General features: G+C 43.2%; 1 protein-coding gene across 1 annotated transcript in view; it reads left to right on the forward strand.

Annotated features, from left to right (window-relative positions):
• dnah9 (dynein, axonemal, heavy chain 9) overlaps positions 1–18439 on the forward strand; it is a 585611-nt gene that overhangs the window by 245873 nt on the left and 321299 nt on the right. Inside the window, exons 42-44 of the mRNA XM_063074264.1 lie at positions 789–950; positions 1606–1802; positions 1894–2056. Of these exons, the coding sequence (XP_062930334.1) occupies positions 789–950; positions 1606–1802; positions 1894–2056 (522 nt within the window). The remainder of the gene's footprint in view (positions 1–788; positions 951–1605; positions 1803–1893; positions 2057–18439) is intronic.

Raw genomic sequence — 18439 nt, forward strand, 5'->3', positions numbered from 1 at the left:
TCCACAGTGAAAAGCCCTAGCTTGCTTAACCTAGCTTCATAAGACAAGCACTCTAGTCCAGGCAGATCCAAGTAAATCTCCTCTGCACTCTCTCTAAAGCTTCCACATCCTTCCTATAATGAAGCAACCCGAAAGGAGCTTTAGTGGTGACCTTTTGACAGCTGTAAGAGCATTATTGTTTCTAATTATACTATACGTTGTTATTGTTATTCTCAAAAAAAGTTTTTTAAAGGTTGTAAAGGTAATTCTCTATTTTTTTACACTGACGCCAGGCAGACAATCTTATTCATCATTTCGGTGTCCTGTACTGCAGTTCCTTCTTTTAACTTCAGCCATTTATGCACTTCCTTCTTCCAAGGATACAGATTGTGTTATGATCTGTCTAATATACCTTGTAACTGTCTAAGTTAAACATCTCTCTTGGAAGTACAATATTAGCCCTCTGGATTTCAGTGTCGAACAGCATTTGAAGCATGGCGAATTGTTGAGTTATACTGAAGGAAAATTTGAATCTCATAGGAATTGTTTCCTTTTGGAATTTGATTCATCTACTTCCTTAATAATTCTTCTACAGGATAATGAATTATGAAATAATTTTAATGAAGTTCCCGAATAAGAATTAAGCCTAGTTTCTTGATCAGTTACAAAATCCCATTGAGCATGGTCTGGAAAAGAAGAGCCTTATTACTTGTAATGAAGTTGTAAAAGTCACTGTAAAATTGTACATCTTTATTCATTTCAACAAATTACTTCTGTTGCTAATGCAATGTTTTATGTGCTTTTCACAGGGTATTCTCTTCAGTACACCTGACTGTCTGAAAACACCTCAAGATTTGGTCACGTTATACCAGCATGAGTCTAATCGCGTCTACAGGGATAAGATGATGGATGAAAAAGACTTCAGTGTCTTTGATAAAATCCAGACAGAATTGGTGAAGAAGTTCTTTGATGTATGTGCCATAGTTTCAGGCTCCAAGACAAATAAATGTGTTAATGAGAGCACATCAGTCATTTAAGAAATTGCCTTAAAACCATCCACCAAATATCTTGGAAATCACAGAAAATTGATTTGTTTATATTGGCCCTGTTTTGTCTTGTCAATCAAAATTGGATGGAGTAGAAATCAACCCTCTCCCTTTCATGCCTCACCCTCCATATCTCACAGAATATCAGTAGTCTGGAGGACAGTCAATAGCCATTCATTCTAGAGAACAGCATGTGAATCCAATGTGACTGGATAAAGTAGAAGAGACAAACACTTTGGAACAAAAGTTGGAAACTTGCATCTCTGCTGATTTAAGGTTCTTTTTGATTTTTTCACACAGTATTATTTGTAATTTCTACCACAAGGCAAAAGTCTAATATATAGACATAAATGCAGATTAAAATGCAGGCAAAACACAGGGTAGAGGCCCGATTAGATATTACCCTATGATTAAAAATGTTTGGAGCCCATTGATGCATCTAGCACAGTCAGTAGTGCAGATGCTTCCTTTTGATTTAAAAAATATTGCACAATTATCTAATGAACAAGAATAATCAACTATGTATTAAAAATACCAAGGTGGTTCTACGAAGAAATGACATGTGGCTTTTGTACCCTAGGACATGGAGGAGAGCCTGGAGCAGGCTAAAATTATGAACATGTACTGCCACTTTTCTGGTGGGATTGGGGAACCCAAGTACATGCCCGTACAGAACTGGGATTCCTTGAACAAAATCTTGATGGAAACGCTGGATAATTACAATGAAGTAAACGCTGCAATGAGCTTAGTTCTTTTTGAGGACGCCATGAGTCACATGTAAGAATACACACATTTTTCCTTAGTGCTCTTACTGATACAAAACGAATGTAAGCAATGAATAATTATCTCACTATTTTATTTGTCCCAGCTGCCGGATTAACCGGATTTTGGAGTTTCCCAGAGGGAATGCACTTCTTGTTGGTGTTGGGGGAAGTGGCAAACAGAGTCTTACGAGGCTTGCTGCCTACATCAGTTCATTAGAAGTCTTCCAGATCACTTTAAGAAAAGGCTATGGCATTCCTGATTTGAAGGTAAGGGGAACTAGATTGTATCACTAGTATTACTGACACTTTGGTTGAAAGCACGGGCCATTCTATACACAGTTCCTCTATAGTACAGATGATATTCAGATCAAAACAGAGAGTCAAGTAGCCACAGAGATAACCAAGGAGGAAAATCCTCTGTACCTCTACAAACATCAAGAAGTAATGAATTCCGTGATATTACTCTGATGTGGATGACATGTGTAGAAATGTAGGTTTAAGAAATTTTCAGTCACTAAAAATTTGTGCCCACGTTTCTGATCAAATACCTGCCCTGCTGTTGCAAGAGTACATTTGTATTGTGACGAGAACTGTACAGCAAGGTGCCGTAGAATGGGAAGAAGTCAAGCTTACAATCACAGGACTTCCTGCAGTGATCCCTGACCTCTGCGGTACCAATTAGTTACGGCAACTTAGCAACAGAAGAGATCAGACACACAGCTTTCTTCTTGTGCATATTGTAATGGATGGTTAAGCAACGATGTGGGGAAATCACCTGTCCAATTTATAGGCAGGAAAGGCTAAAAATGTCCATCTTATTTGGATGCTAGTTTGGTAGTGTGAGGAATGGAAAGGGAGGGATTAGAGAAAAGAAAATAACAGTCATTTCCCAAAATAATTCTTCATAGTTTTCCTAGTGATATTCTGCTGCTGGTTCGTAGAACCACAAATGCCTCATTTGTCATATCCTGAAATTGTCATAAAACACTTAGATGATTGCTATTTCTTTTATGAGAAAATTATTTTAAGGGAATGGAACCAGGTCAGGAGCTCAGTCATTTTGTCATTTCGTATTCAGTACAAATAAGCTGATTGAGCTGAATTTGAGCCATCCAACCTAGTTTGTACTGTCTGCTGGATAAATATCATCAGCTCTTTTGGATAACCAATCAGGATCTTCCAAAAGGAACAAATGCTTCAGTTTCTCAACTGGTCATTTGACCTGGGAATTATCTGCCTCCTACAGAAGTCAAGAAAGGGAAAATAAAATTAAAGTAACCATTCATGTGTAGCTGATCTGATTAGTTGGTATTTATTGTTCGATTGTGCTGAAATTCCAGCTATATAATGAATAAACTATATCTAATTGAATAACAGCTTATTTAGAGTACATTTTGGGTAATATGTGCTCACAAATGTCAGGAGAATGCAGTATTATGTAGAATATTAATGGATCTTGGTGGTATTTATAGGAAATAATCTTATTGTGGTATAAATGATTTATCTGCTGATTAATAGTACGAGTACTGAGTTAAGTATCTGCTGGTTCTGGACTAATGACAGGTACTAAAGGAACTGACACCAGGAAAAACATTCTTGACCTCCTTCTGTCACAGAAATTATGGAATGAGTGGGATCTGCAACTTCATAGACCTTGTAAAAGCTCAGTTTTGGCTTTGTAATGAGGGCATAACAACTATTACGTAAATGGTAGACTGATAAATGGATGACTGTGGAACAAGCTTCCAGTAGAAGTGGTAGAGGAAGGTTCGATTTTGTCGTTTAAAAAAAAAATTGGATAGGTATATGGACAGGAAAGGAATGGAGGGTTATGGGCTGAGTGCAGGTAGATGGGACTAGGTGAGAGTAAATATTCGGCACGGACTAGAAGGGCTGAGATGGCCTGTTTCCATGTTGTAATTATTATATGGTTATATAAGAAATCTTGCAATAGAAAACAGCAGTAGCAAAGTGCTTGGGCAGCACCAAAATCTATGACTTCATGGCTTGGCATCAATCCAAGAGTTCAGTGGCAGCCAGCTACCATGTCAATACTACTGTTGAGTATGCTTTAGAAAAAGGCATAAAAATTATGAACACATAACACAAGGCAAATTTCTTCCTGTCTGTCTGTCTAAGTACCATATCCGATGCAGACTTTGGTGACCACGGTTTTCCATATAGATCTATCCTTCGTTTTTTGGATGACTTCCATTTCTTCAATGTGTAACCACCTGGCTATGCTTTTGATGTACATAAGCCGAGGTCTTCCTCCAGGTTTATTCCCCTCAATCTTTCCAGAGAGTATGAGTTTTTCTCGTTCATCTTTCTGCATGATGTGTCCTAGGAATCTGAGTTGTCTTTCTCTTATTGTTGGTATGAGTGATCGAACTGCTTGGGCTCTTCTGAGAACTTCTTCATTCGATGTGTGTGTGGTCCATGATATTTTTAACATTCTCCCGTAGAACCATAATTCAGCTGCTTCTAGTCTCTTTTCCATTGCTGGAGAAATGGTCCAGCATTCACTTCCATAAGTCAGGATAGAATAAATGTAGCACTGCAGTATTCTGTTTTCAGTGTACGTGCTCATCTTTCTGTCTGTTAATATGGTCTTCATTTTTTGGAAAGCTTCTTTCACCATTTCTTCCAGTGCAATGCCAAAATTCTGACAGTTAAGTTAGCACACTATCAGTGCATCAGAGTAAAGGCTACATAATAGTGCCAGTGAAGAACAGCTCTTCCTTCACAAGAGGTAACTCTCTATATCCACCTTGTCAAGACTATTCAGGATCTTATATTTTTCAATCAACACCCCTTGCACTCCAGCCTGTATGAGTCAAGTCTGTCTACCCCTTCCGTCATCAAACAAATTGCCTATTTTAGACATTGCTGTACTTTTATTTATTTATTGAAATACAGTGCGGAATAGGTCCTTCTGGCCCTTTGAGACTTGCTGCCCAGGAACTCCCGATTTAACCCTAGCCTAATTATGGAACAATTTACAGTGACCAATTAACCTACTAACTGGTACATCTTTGGACTGTGGGGGGAAACTGGAGCACTCGGAAGACACCCCCATGCTCATGGTAAAGGGCTACACACTTCTTACAGAGGGCACTGGAATTGAAACCACGAATTTGATGCCCTGGGCTGTAATAGTGTTGCACTAACTACTATGTAACCGTGGCACCCCCTCGTCGTTCTTCTCCAGACTACTTTGAATGCATTATCACCCATCCTTGAATAAGCAGACCAGTGCAGTACATGATACTCAATGTAGCGTCTGGCCAATATCTTTAAAACATCCTTTTGTATTCATTTCCCCTAACAATAATCAGAAAGCACCAGGCTTTCCTAATTATTTGCTGTAGTTGTGCAGTAGCCTTTTGTGAATCATGCAGTAGGATGCATAGCTCTCTCTGTATCTCTGAGCTCCTCAGCCGTGCAGCACTTGTATAATACATTTATTTGCATAACGGTGCTGATGTTTTGCAGTAGTGCAACTAAGCTAAAATGTTTTGCTGATGATTTTCATTTGTACTCGGTGTCTGAGGCTTCTCGCTTAAGTATCCAGCAATGATCAGCCATCATTGATCAGTGGCGGCGCCAGAGATTTTTTCTTGCTGGTGCTACAGCGGGGCTGAATTATTCAGTGATGGTGCTGAGGGATGTACTGTATGGTACTATGTATTCGCAAGGCCAGACTCGTGCGTTAAAAAGTCAGTTTCAAGCATTATGTGCCTACTATAAATGCCTCTGTTGATTCACAAGCAACAGCAATTGATAGATCTAATATGGAAGTGAACTGTTACAGTGTCAACAGCATCGGCGACAACCCGGGCTACACAGACCATAAGCAAACAAACCAACAGAGCATCCGAACCACAGCGCACAACGTGAATCACGCACCAATCCCGCAATCAGCGTCAAATGCATGCTTTTCAACTGAAAAACACAACACTAACCCCAATGTCCACTGCTATTCGCTTTACATAGACAGACAATGCCAAAAGATACACCATTATTAAAGTGAAATAAGGCAAACAACAGATGCAAGGCTTTACCAGGAGTTGGACAAATCGTACTCTGACCATGCAATACCTCAATTAATTCGGCTATTGAATTTAAAACAAAAATGAACAGAATCACCGCTTGGAAGTCTAAGCAAAACCAGTAGGCTTAATAGCAGTAAATGTAATACTTTAGGATTTGCAGGAAACATAAGGACTATGGGGTATCCACTACAAAATAATAATAATAATAATAATCAGCATTACTCAGCCTAAATTTTTAAAAAATCAACTGCACTCACCACTGATGTTTTCAGAGAAACACAATCTGTCTGTTATTGTGACTGGTGGCGAAAGCATCAATGATTTTCTGGATGTCAAGCGCCTTGGTCCTCCGGCTGTTTATGGCCAACAGAGCCAAGTTGCTGTTCCGGGGGCATCGCCGTTGCTTCTCCTTAGGTAGTTTTTGACGCGTCTGAGGCAAGAGAAACTCCGTTCGCATGAGGCAGATGTAACAGGCAGAGTCAGTGATATGCAGATTAGTTTGTATAAATCTATAAATGCATCACGGTAGGGTTTCATTAGAGCTAGAAATTCCACTGTGCTATTCACTGCCTGTCCTTGCTTTTGTTTTGTTTCCAGCAGAGGCCGAACCTGATGTAGCTCTGCAGTCAGGTTCACTTCTGTCACTCCATAGTATTGGGCCATTGGCCAAAGACAGTTCTTGTCTAGGAAGAACTTATGTTTGGGACTCAATGCTGAGACTCAAGTCAGAACACTCCCAGTCTCAATTGAGAACCGTCTTTTCATTTCAGTCAGAAGTCTGTCTATAACTGGATAGAAAAAGTGCTTGCGAAGGTCATCAGAGGATGTGACAGGTGTACGTTCATTTTGGGCCAAAACAACAAAATCATGTAGGCAGTGGGGTGGCTGGGCCTGTCTCCTTTCATGTGGTCTGCTCTGTATACCGGCCTTGACGCACAGGTCCCTAGCTCTTGTCTGAATTTCACTCCATGATTCCTCTTCCCGTTTTGCTGAGAGTGCATCAATAACAGAGTGAGCCAAGTCCACAGCGGATGAAAGCTCCAAACTGGGAGATTATAGCTGGTCTGACATGAACTTGGGACTCGGAATAAATCCTCAGAGTGAGAAGTAAAGCAAACTGCTTGTCAATCCGTCCATTTACGGCTCTGGCCTTCGTTTTCCTCCATGCATTTGGTTGACCCATAATATCCTGTAGTGTAGCTAGAATGGCAGGGAGTGATTTCCTTATAGCCCACAAAGCTGTATACTGCCATGCCCAGCGTGCACCTGACAATTTCTTCAACTCCACGGGCTGTGCAGTTGATTCCAGTTCTCTCTGTTTCTCCATGAAAAGATTGTGTGTAACAGAGTTTGAAAAGAAGTTGTAAAGCAGCTGCACAGTTTCAAAAAACTCACCCGCTTGCTGTACATTGCTCACAACATCCACTAAAACAAGCTTAAGTCTGTGAGCATGGCAGTGTATATATAATGCCTGTGGGACCTCTTTCCTGAACCTCTCTTGTACCCCATTATTGCACCCGGGCATCACTGCCACCCCGTCATAACACTGACCTATACACGCATTCTTATCAATAACACACTGGGCGAGTGTTTGTTCAATGCTTTTAAGAAGCGACTCTGTGTCCAACCATTCTGCTGGAGTGAAGTGCAAGAATTCTTTGAACACTGTTCCGTTATTCAAATACCACACCACCACTGATATTTGCTCCTTTTGACTCAAGTCTTTACTTTCATCCACCATAATGGCAAAATGTTCAGCCTCCTTGATTTCTGCACTTATTTGAATTCTGACCATATCTGCCATAATAGCCATGATTTCATTTTGGATATCGTGATGGGTGTTTTTTGCATTTCCAGGATTGTCCTTTTTTTTTTTAGCTACAGTCCTATCACCCTGTCCAATTACAATGAGCAACTCAACAAAGTTTCCCCTATTGCCAGATCCATCATCCTCCCGGTGTCCTCGCTGGGCAATGCCTTGGCACGCAGTATAGTGTAGAGACTCAACCACATCTCTCATATACTCACAATTTTCTTGGACAATCTTTGCATGTCCTTTGTCAAACATATTTCCCAATCTTGAACCATCTTGTTTTCTCAATCTGAATTCGGCCCATGCCTCCATAGCAAACTTATGAGCTGCACTGACATGGTGGGTTTTGAAAGCTCTTGTAGCTCTCTGCCAGTTGCGGTAACCGGAGACAGTGAAGGTGGACTCAGAATGGAACCCATGTCCTCCACACAGGAAATGTCTGCATGTGAAGCAGAACATAGTATCTTTCGTCATCGAATATTCCAGCAGGTCAAACCAGCCACGAATAAAACTCCTTTGCTGATTGCCAAACTGTTGCGAGCAGTGAAGGGTACTTTTTGAATGCTAGCCGACGGGTTCCTTCCTCAGGCTGCTGGCTAACATCACTAACAGAATTCCCACTAGCACTAAGAGCAGCTTCATCCACGTTCTCTTCCGAATCCCGCTCCATTTCTTGTTCCTCTACTTCGCCTTCACACTCCTTCGATGAACTGCTGTCGTCCTCATCCCCACTTACTTCTTTCTGCATGTCGCTTTCAATTAAGACAGGCTCAGGCTGAGACACCACTGATTCCTCTGGACGAGGTCGTTTTCTCATTAAAAATCGATCAATTTTTCATGCCGGCCAAAATAATGCACGTGCCAGGCCCACGCTAGCTTGTAAAAGCACTATGTGTGTGGCATCTGTTAATCTCATGAGACCATGGATCTGCGCCTGGATATATACTATCCATCTCTTGCGTGATTGAGAGTGAGTGACATCACCACCTTAAGTAATCTTAGATCAGCTTAACTGACCTGAGGACAGCAATGGCAAGACATTGACACCGAACGAATAAGCAGAAGTGTAGAGAGGACAAATTTCAGTTAATTTCTTGGTGGTACTATGGTGGTGCTATTGTAATTTCTGGTGGTGCTATAGCACCACATAGCGCCACCCCCGTCATTGATTGATTCCAGTTGTTATGATACCATTTCTCCATGACGACGATGTCTTGGTGAAACCTTTCGCCATGCTCGTTACTGGCAGTTAGTGCCAGGATTTGCAGGGAAGAAGTCTAACTGGGATGCAGAAAGTAAATCTTTGTGATATATTATACTTAATGGTTTCAGCTTACATTGTGGGCAACATTTTAATTGACTTGAATTATGAATTGAAACAACCAATACAAATAATTTCAATAAAGTGGTATGTGATAGGGAAATTCCCTGGTGATTTTCATGATCAGCAGCCTAAACCCCAAAGGTTTTCAGGAAGCAAAATCTTTGTTGGCCAGTGTAATTGTCCAGCTATGTCTTATTCTTAAAAGATAAACCTAGTAGAGTTCATTCACATCCACTCAGCTTTATTAAAGTGCAGCACAGTTAATGGAAATTTTAAAAAAGGCAGCTGTCAATATTGCAGTACAGTGGCATTAGTAAGTTGCTTTTTGTACGCCAGAAGAGAGGAATACATTGTTGTGCTCACCATAAAAAAAACAATATATCATTATAGAGCATAGGGTTGCCTTGTGATCAAAGAACAAATGGGAAAATCTGCCAACGATTAGAGTTAAACCTGACCCAAAGAAGGACAATTTTGTGGAAATGGGGGAGGGGGTGGTCAAAAACAAACCATAGCAGCTCCAGCTCATATTTCTGGCTTCAAAGACGGTATTTCCAGCTGCTTCAGAGACTCTCTGGATCATGTGCTTCATTGATAGAACAATGCTTGGCTCCACTCATAACTATTCAATTAATTTTGCTGGATCCATCTGTAGCAGGATCTAGGTATAATGTCAGCTTGAACTAGGATGTAATAGGTAAGAATGAAGCTGTATAAATGGAATGCATATAAATACCTGCAAATAAAACATGACCCACCACCTTCCAGTGGTCTTCAGTCTTATTTTAACCGCTGAGGTGTGCATACTGTGGCTGAATTATGGTGTACATTGTTACAGTTAAACTTATCACTGCCAAGGCTGCAAGAGGAAGCTCATTTGCTGAGCCTTCAGTGTCCCCCTATTGTCCACAAGGCTTGTCTACAAAATGACGAATACAGGTGCACATTCCTTTATCCGAAATTCTGAAATCCACAAAGCTCTGAAAACCGAAGTTTTTTTGCCGACAGCTGATGTCACTCAGGTGTGACGTGGCAGCACTAGCAGGGGCCGCCAGACGTCAGTTGTGGCTCAGCGCTCGTACTGGTTACACGTGCATTTGCTGTTCGCTGGTATTTTGTGTTCGCTGTTGACTTTGTGTTTAATTTCACTGTGAAAATGTCAAAAAGAGCTGCAGATACCCCTATGGGTAACACTGAGAAAAAGAGAAGGAATCTTCTCTATCAATAACGCAGAAAGTGGAATTATTGCAGAAGCTTGATCGTGATGCGTCTGTGCGGCATCTTACTGAAGAAAATAGTGTCGGAACTACCACTGTATATCACTTAAATAAACAGAAAGACAAGTTACTGAAATTTTATAGTGACAGTGATGTTCTGCATTTATTCCAATAAGTCATTTACCATGTGTTTGATTCTGTTCATTTGAAGCAGTATATTTTTATGTTTTATTGAATGTTTTTTTGGAAATAAAATTTCTTCTTGTCATTATTCCCTAAACAATACAGCATAACAATTACTTACATAGCATTTATGTTGTATTCGGTATTATAAGTAATCTAGAGATGATTTAAAGTATACGGGAGGATGTGCGTAGGTTTGGTGTGCTGCTGGGTCTTAAAGTCCACTGCACTGAGACAGGTTAAATAAGGGATTTGAGCTTACGTGATTTTTGGTATCGGGGGGGGGGGTGGGGGTTCTGAAATCGGAAAAATTCTGAATTCCAAAATGCAACTGGCCCCAAGGATTTCGGATAAGGGATTGTGGACCTGTATACGCATTCACCTCACTTATCCTGCCTCCATTTTAAATGTACTCAGTGAACTGGTCTCCACAGTCCTTTGCAATGAATTCCACAGATTTACCACCCTCAGCTAAAAAAAAAAGTTAATCCTTTTCTCTTTTCTAAGTGGAAATTGATTTGTTTTGAGACTGAGTCCTCTGGTCCTAGACTCACCCACTACCGGAAACATCCTCTTCACGTCCACTCTATCTGTGTCCTCTGGTCCTAGACTCACCCACTATAGGAAATGTCCTCTTTACGTCCACTCTATCTGTGTCCTCTGGTCCTAGACTCACCCACTATAGGAAATGTCCTCTTCACGTCCACTCTATCTAGGCTTTCCAATATTTAATAGGTTTCAATGAGATCCCTCCCCCATTCATCTAAACTCCAGTGAGTACAGGACCAGAACTATCAAACACTCCTCATAATTAACACTTCCAGTCCCAGAATAATTGTCGTGAACCTCTTCTGGACCCCCTCTAATGCCAGCATAACATTTCTTGGATAAGGGGCCCAGAACTGCTCAGAATACTCTGTGGGGTCTGACCAATGACTAATAAAGCCTCAGAATCACATCCTTGTTCTTAGGTTCTAGACATCTCAAAATGAATGCCAACATTGAATTTGCCTTCCTTACCAGTGACTCAATCTCCAAGTTATCCATTAGGGAATCTTGCACAAGGCCTCCTGAGTCGCTTTGCACCTCTGATGTTTGAATTTTTTTCTCCATTTAGAAAACAGTCCATGCCTTTATTTCTTCTTCCTTCTAACAAGTGTCTGACCGTACACTTCGCTTCAGTATATTTCATCTTCCTTTTCTTTGCCCATTTTCCCAGACCTTAGTCCTCCTGCAACACGACCTGCCTCTCCTCTTATCTTTGTAACATCTGCAAATCTGGCCACAAAGTCATCAGTTCCAACATCCAAATTGTTAACATATAACGTGAAAAGGAGTCATCCAAACCGATCGCTGCAGAACACCAATAGTTACCAGCAGCCAGCCATAATAGGCCACCTTTATTTCTACTCTTTGCCTCCTGCCAATCTTCTACCTATGCTGGCATCTTTTTTTGTCATACCATTGGCTCTTACCTTGTTAAGCTGCCTCATGTGCGGCACCTTGTCAAAGACCTGAAATCCAAGTAAGCAATGTCCACTGACTTTTTGTCTATTCTGCCTGATATTTAGAGTCATGGAGTCAAAGAAAAATTCCACACAGAAACAGGCCCTTTGACCCATCTAATCTGTGCTGTCTACTCCCATCGACCTTTCCTCAAAGAATTCCACAGGTTTGTCAGGCTAGATTTCCTTTTAAGGAAACCATGCTAACATTGGCCTACTTTATCATGTGCCTGCAAATACCCCAAAACCTCATTTTTAATAATGGACTTCAACATCTTCCCATCCACTGGCCAATATTTTCATTTCTTCTGCCTTCTCTCACCTCCCCCGCCCCCCAGCCTTAAAGAATGGAGTGACATTTGCAATTTACTAGTCCTCTGGAACCATTCCAAAACCTAGTGATTCCTGAAAGATCATTATTAATGCCTCCACAATCTTTTCAGCCACTTCTTTCAGAATCCTGGGGTGTAGTCCACCTCCTTTCAGCTTACCAAGCACCTTCTCCTTAGTAATAGCAACTGCACTCACTTCTGCCCCCTGACACTCCCGAACTTCTGACATTCTGCCAGTTTCTTCCCCAATGAAATCTGATGCAAAATATTTTCATATGACATTTCTTTGTTCCCCATTACTACCTCTCCAGCATCAATTTGCAGCAGTCCAATATCCCCTCCAGTCTTTTATTCTTTATATTTTAGAAAAAACTTTTGGAATCCTCTTTTACATTATTGGCTAGCTTACCTTCATATTGGACTCCAGAGCCTGCCGGCCCCGACGCTAGCAGGCATGAACTTCAGATTGCGGCCCCTGCCATTGATCTAGGCGGCTCCAACACCTCAGGGCATATTCAAAACCCGGAATCCAGCAACGACCATGGACACCTTCACAGCAATTGCGCAACCACCAACTGCGACGCCAGCCTTGAACTCCAGGCCGGGTCAAGTGCTGCTGTTGTGACTCCCGTCTCCCCTTCCCCCACCACCACTCTCCGCAGCCCCGTCTTCCTCAGATCCCACCGTCAACTCCTGGGCCCTCAGAGGCTCCATCTTCCTCTCACCCCAACCCTCCCTTCTCTATTGACACCCCCCTCTGATCCCAGCTCTTATCCGTGCCGGGTCTTTACCATCCCCTCCAACCTTCAACTGTCGGAGGCAGAACGCTCTGTTCTCAGTAAGGGCCTCACCTTTGTCCCCCTTCGCCCACACCTCAGTGAGTTCCGTGTTCGCCACGATGCGGAACTTTTCTTCCGCCGTCTCCGTCTCCGAGCCTACTTCTTCGGCAAGGACTCTTCCACCCCCACCGATGACCCCTTCTCCCGTCTTGAACCCTCCTCTTCTTCATGGACACCCTGCTCTGGTCTTCTGCCTGCTCTGGATCTCTTTATTGCTAACTGCTGATGGGACATCAACCGTCTCGACTTCACCGCACCTTGTCCCCATTCCAACCTCACTCCTTCGGAACGCTCTGCTCTCCACTCCCTCCGCACTAATCCTAACCTTATTATTAAACCCGCCAATAAGGGGGGTGCTGTTGTAGTCTGGTGTACTGACCTCTACCTTGCCAAGGCACAGCGACAACTCGCGGATACCTCCTCTTATTTACCCCTCGATCGTGACCCCACTAAGGAGCACCAGGCCATTGTCTCCCACACCATCACCGACTTTATCCGCTCAGGGGATCTCCCATCCACTGCTACCAACCTTATAGTTCCCACACCCCGCACTTCCCGTTTCTACCTCCTACCCAAGATCCACAAACCTGCCTCTCTTGGCCGACCTATTGTCTCAGCTTGCTCCTGCCCCACCGAACTCATTTCTGCATACCTCGACGCTGTTTTATCACCCCTTGTTCAATCCCTTCTGACCTATGTTCGTGACACTTCTCACGCTCTTAAACTTTTCGATGATTTTAAGTTCCCTGGCCCCCACCGCTTTATTTTCACCATGGATGTCCAGTCCTTGTATACTTCCATCCTCCATCAGGAAGGTCTCAAAGCTCTACGCTTCTTTTTGGATTCCAGACCTAATCAGTTCCCCTCTACCACCACTCTGCTCCGTCTAGCGGAATTAGTCCTTACTCTTAATAATTTCTCCTTTGGCTCCTCCCACTTCCTCCAAACTAAAGGTGTAGCTATGGGCACCCGTATGGGTCCTAGCTATGCCTGCCTTTTTGTTGGGTTTGTGGAACAATCTATGTTGCGTGCCTATTCTGGTATCTGTCCCCCACTTTTCCTTCGCTACATCGACGACTGCATTGGCGCTGCTTCCTGCACGCATGCAGAACTCGTTGACTTTATTAACTTTGCCTCCAACTTTCACCCTGCCCTCAAGTTTACCTGGTCCATTTCCGACACCTCCCTCCCCTTTCTAGATCTTTCTGTCTCTGTCTCTGGAGACAGCTTATCCACTGATGTCTGCTATAAGCCTACTGACTCTCACAGCTATCTGGACTATTCCTCTTCTCACCCTGTCTCTTGCAAAAACGCCATCCCCTTCTCGCAATTCCTCCGTCTCCGGCGCATCTGCTCTCAGGATGAGGCTTTTCATTCTAGGATGAGGGAGATGTCTTCCTTTTTTAAAGAAAGGGGCTTCCCTTCCTCCACTATCAACTCTGCCCTTAAACGCATCTCCCCCATTTCACGTACATCTGCTCTCACTCCATCCTCCCGCCACCCCACTAGGAATAGGGTTCCCCTGGTCTTCACCTACCACCCCACCAGCCTCCGGGTCCAACATATTATTCTCCGTAACTTCCGCCACCTCCAACGGGATCCCACCACTAAGCACATCTTTCCCTCCCCACCTCTCTCTGCATTCCACAGGGATCGCTCCCTACACAACTCCCTTGTCCATTCATTCCCCCCATCCCTCCCCACTGATCTCCCTCCTGGCACTTATCCGTGTAAGCGGAACAAGTGCTATACATGCCTTTACACTTCCTCCCTTACCACCATTCAGGGCCCCAAACAGTCCTTCCAGGTGAGGCAACACTTCACCTGTGAGTCGACTGGGGTGATATACTGCGTCCGGTGCTCCCGATGTGGCCTTTTATATATTGGCGAGACCCGACGCAGACTGGGAGACCGCTTTGCTGAACATCTACGCTCTGTCCGCCAGAGAAAGCAGGATCTCCCAGTGGCCACACGTTTTAATTCCACATCCCATTCCCATTCTGAGATGTCTATCCACGGCCTCCTCTACTGTAAAGATGAAGCCACACTCAGGTTGGAGGAACAACACCTTATATTCCGTCTGGGTAGCCTCCAACCTGATGGCATGAACATCGACTTCTCTAACTTCCGCTAAGGCCCCACCTCCCCTTCGTACTCCATCTGTTATTCATTTTTATGCACACATTCTTTCTCTCACTCTCCTTTTTCTCCCTCTGTCCCTCTGACTATACCTCTTGCCCATCCTCTGGGTCCCCCCCCCACTTGTCTTTCTTCCTGGACCTCCTGTCTCATGATCCTCTCATATCCCTTTTGCCAATCCCCTGTCCAGCTCTTGGCTCCATCCCTCCCCCTCCTGTCTTCTCCTATCATTTTGGATCTCCCCCTCCCCCTCCAACTTTCAAATCCCTTACTCACTCTTCCTTCAGTTAGTCCTGACAAAGGGTCTCGGCCTGAAACGTCGACTGCACCTCTTCCTACAAATGCTGCTTGGCCTGCTGCGTTCACCAGCAACTTTGATGTGTGTTACCTTCATATTTCATCTTTTCTGTACTTATTGTTTTTTCAGTTGATTTCTGTTGGCTTTTAAAAGCTTCCCCATCCTCTAACTTCCTATTAATTTTTGGTATATTATATGCACTTCCTTTTCCTTTTATGCTGACTTTGACTTCCCTTGTCAGGCATGGTTGCCTCATCCTCCTTTTAGAATACTTCTTATTTAGGATGTATCTATCCTGAGCCTTTTGAATTATACCCTGAATCTCCAGCCATTACTGTTCTGCCATCATCCCTGCTAGTGTCTCCATCCAATCAACTTTGGCTAGTTCCTCAGTTATGTGTCTGCAATTCCCTTTAATCCATTGTAATACTGATACATCTGACTTTATCTTCTCCCTCTCAAACTGCAAGGTGAACTCTATCATATTATGGTCACTCTCTCCTAAGAATTCCTTTGACTTTAGCTCCCTAATCAAGTCTGGTTCATTACACGGCCACCGCCACCCTCCATAGTGGACACCCAGAAACTGCTCTGGTTGGCATTCTATAAATTCCATCTCTTGGGATTCAGCACAAACCTGATTTTCCCAATTTACCTGCATATTGAAATCCCCCATAGCTATCATAACATTGCCCTTTTTACATGCCTTTTCTATCTCCCATTGTAATTGGTACCCCATATCCTGGCTACCATTTGGAGGACTGTATTTAACTCTCAGCAGGATCTTTTTACCTTTGCAGTTCCTTAGCTCTACCCACAAGAACTCTACATCTTCCAATCCTGTGATACACTTTTCTAAGGATTTGATTTCATTTTATTCTATTAACAGGGCCACTCCACCCCCTCTGCCATGCTGTCTGCCCTTTCAGTACAAAGTGTATCCTTGGATTTTCAATTCCCAGCTGTGATTTTCTTTCAGCCACTTCTCAGTTATACCCGCAACATCATACCTGGCAATCTCTAACTGTGGTGCAAGATCATGCATATTCTGTATACTGCATGAACTCAAATAAAACACCATCACCCTCTTTGATTTTGCCCCTCATTATACTTCAGTTTATCCCACTGACTGCAATTTTGCCCTATCATCCTCACAGTCTCACTACACAATGCATCGTCTTGTATACCAAGTTCTCCACCCTCAGCCATATCACTCTGATTCCCATCCCCCTATGAAATTAGTTTAAACCCTCTCTACCAACTCTAGAAATCCTGACCACAAGGACATTGGTGCCTCTCGGGTCAGTTATAACCCATCCTTTTTGTACAAGCCGTACCTTCCCCAGAAGAGATCACAGTGATCCAAAAATCTAAAAGCTTACCCCCTGCACCACACCCTCAGCCTCTCATTCATCTGTACTATCATTCTATTCCTGCCCTATCTAGCACAGGGTATTTGGAGTAATCCAGAGATTACTACCTTGGTGGTCCTGCCAACTCCCCTATACTCACTGCAAAGGACCTCTTCTTTCTTTCTACCTATGCAACTGGTGTCAATGTGCACGCAGCCTCTGGCTGTTCCCCCTGCCTCTTTAGAATCTTCTGCAACTGCTCTGAGACATCCTGAGTCCTGGTGTGTAGGAGGCACACACCTTCCTGACTTCTTTTTCACAACCACAGAATCGACTGGCTGTCCCCCTATTGTGTCTCCTATCACTATTGCTCTGCCTGAATTTACCCGTCCCCGCTGAGCCTCGGAGCCTGCCATGGTGCCACTGGCCTGGCGGCTGCTGCTGCTACTGTGACCTGACAGGTCATTCCCTCCCCCCACCCCCAACAGTGTTCAAAGGGGTATACTTGTTGCTGAGGGGAATGGCCTTAGGGAACCCTGCACTGCCTCCTTTCTCCCCTTACGTTTAAGGTTATGGCACATCTACTATCTGAAGCCTGTACTCTCTGTGTGACCACCTCAGTAAAAGTCTCATCCATGAGGTTTGCAACTTCCCAGATGGTCTTGAGTATATCTCGCTCCTGCTCCAGTTCCTGGGCATTGTTAATCAGGAGCTGAAGTTGGGTGCACTTCCTGCAGATGTCATCACCATGGAGACCATTATGTATGTCACAATCACACAGCTTACAGGAGGAGCAATAAGCTTTGCCGCTGGACCACATTATGAATATAATTTTTTCCTGTTCTGCTGTTGCACCCCTGCCTAATCCAAAATCTAATTCTTGACATTGGTCCCTCATGCCACCTTGAACTATTTTTTCTAACTATTGACCCTACTCTTGATCAAGTATGTTTACCTAATTTTTACTTTCAGACAATCCTAACATTCAACTCTGTACCCTCCCACAACTCACAGTATTTACATTCAAATGTACAAGACTTGCCCTCATTATTTTCTGGAAGGTACATAATGGGAATAAATAATTAAGGTTGAAAATAGCAAGATGCATAACCATGAAATGCATCGGTATGTGGTCCCTCTGGTTTCACCTGCATTCCACCTTCCCATCTCCTCCAGTACCCATGCAATCTATGTACATGGAACACAGTGGAGGACACGTACCACACGTGATCAAAACATTCTACATTTGCTTAGCTTTGGAGGGAGTGGTCACCTTCCATGACAACACTGACTGGATCTGTCCTCATAGCAAGGAGCCCATTTGGAAAAATAAACATAAGATTAAAACAAATGCTTAGTTTGAGCATTTTCTGGGCATGGACCAAGTCTGAAGTCCCACAACAGCATATTCAAGTGCAACTACTTTACTTCAAACAATCAGTCCTTGGACTAACCTGCACAACCCTAGTCACAACCTCAGTGTAATGACACTTTAGCCACTTTGCACTACAATGGACGTTGTTTATTTTTGGTCGTACATTTCTTGTAGAATTTCCTCCGCAAGTCCTGTCTGTGATGTTGTGTGCCTTTGAT

The sequence above is a fragment of the Mobula hypostoma genome, chromosome 22 (assembly GCF_963921235.1).
Source record: "Mobula hypostoma chromosome 22, sMobHyp1.1, whole genome shotgun sequence".
NCBI lineage: Eukaryota > Metazoa > Chordata > Chondrichthyes > Myliobatiformes > Myliobatidae > Mobula > Mobula hypostoma.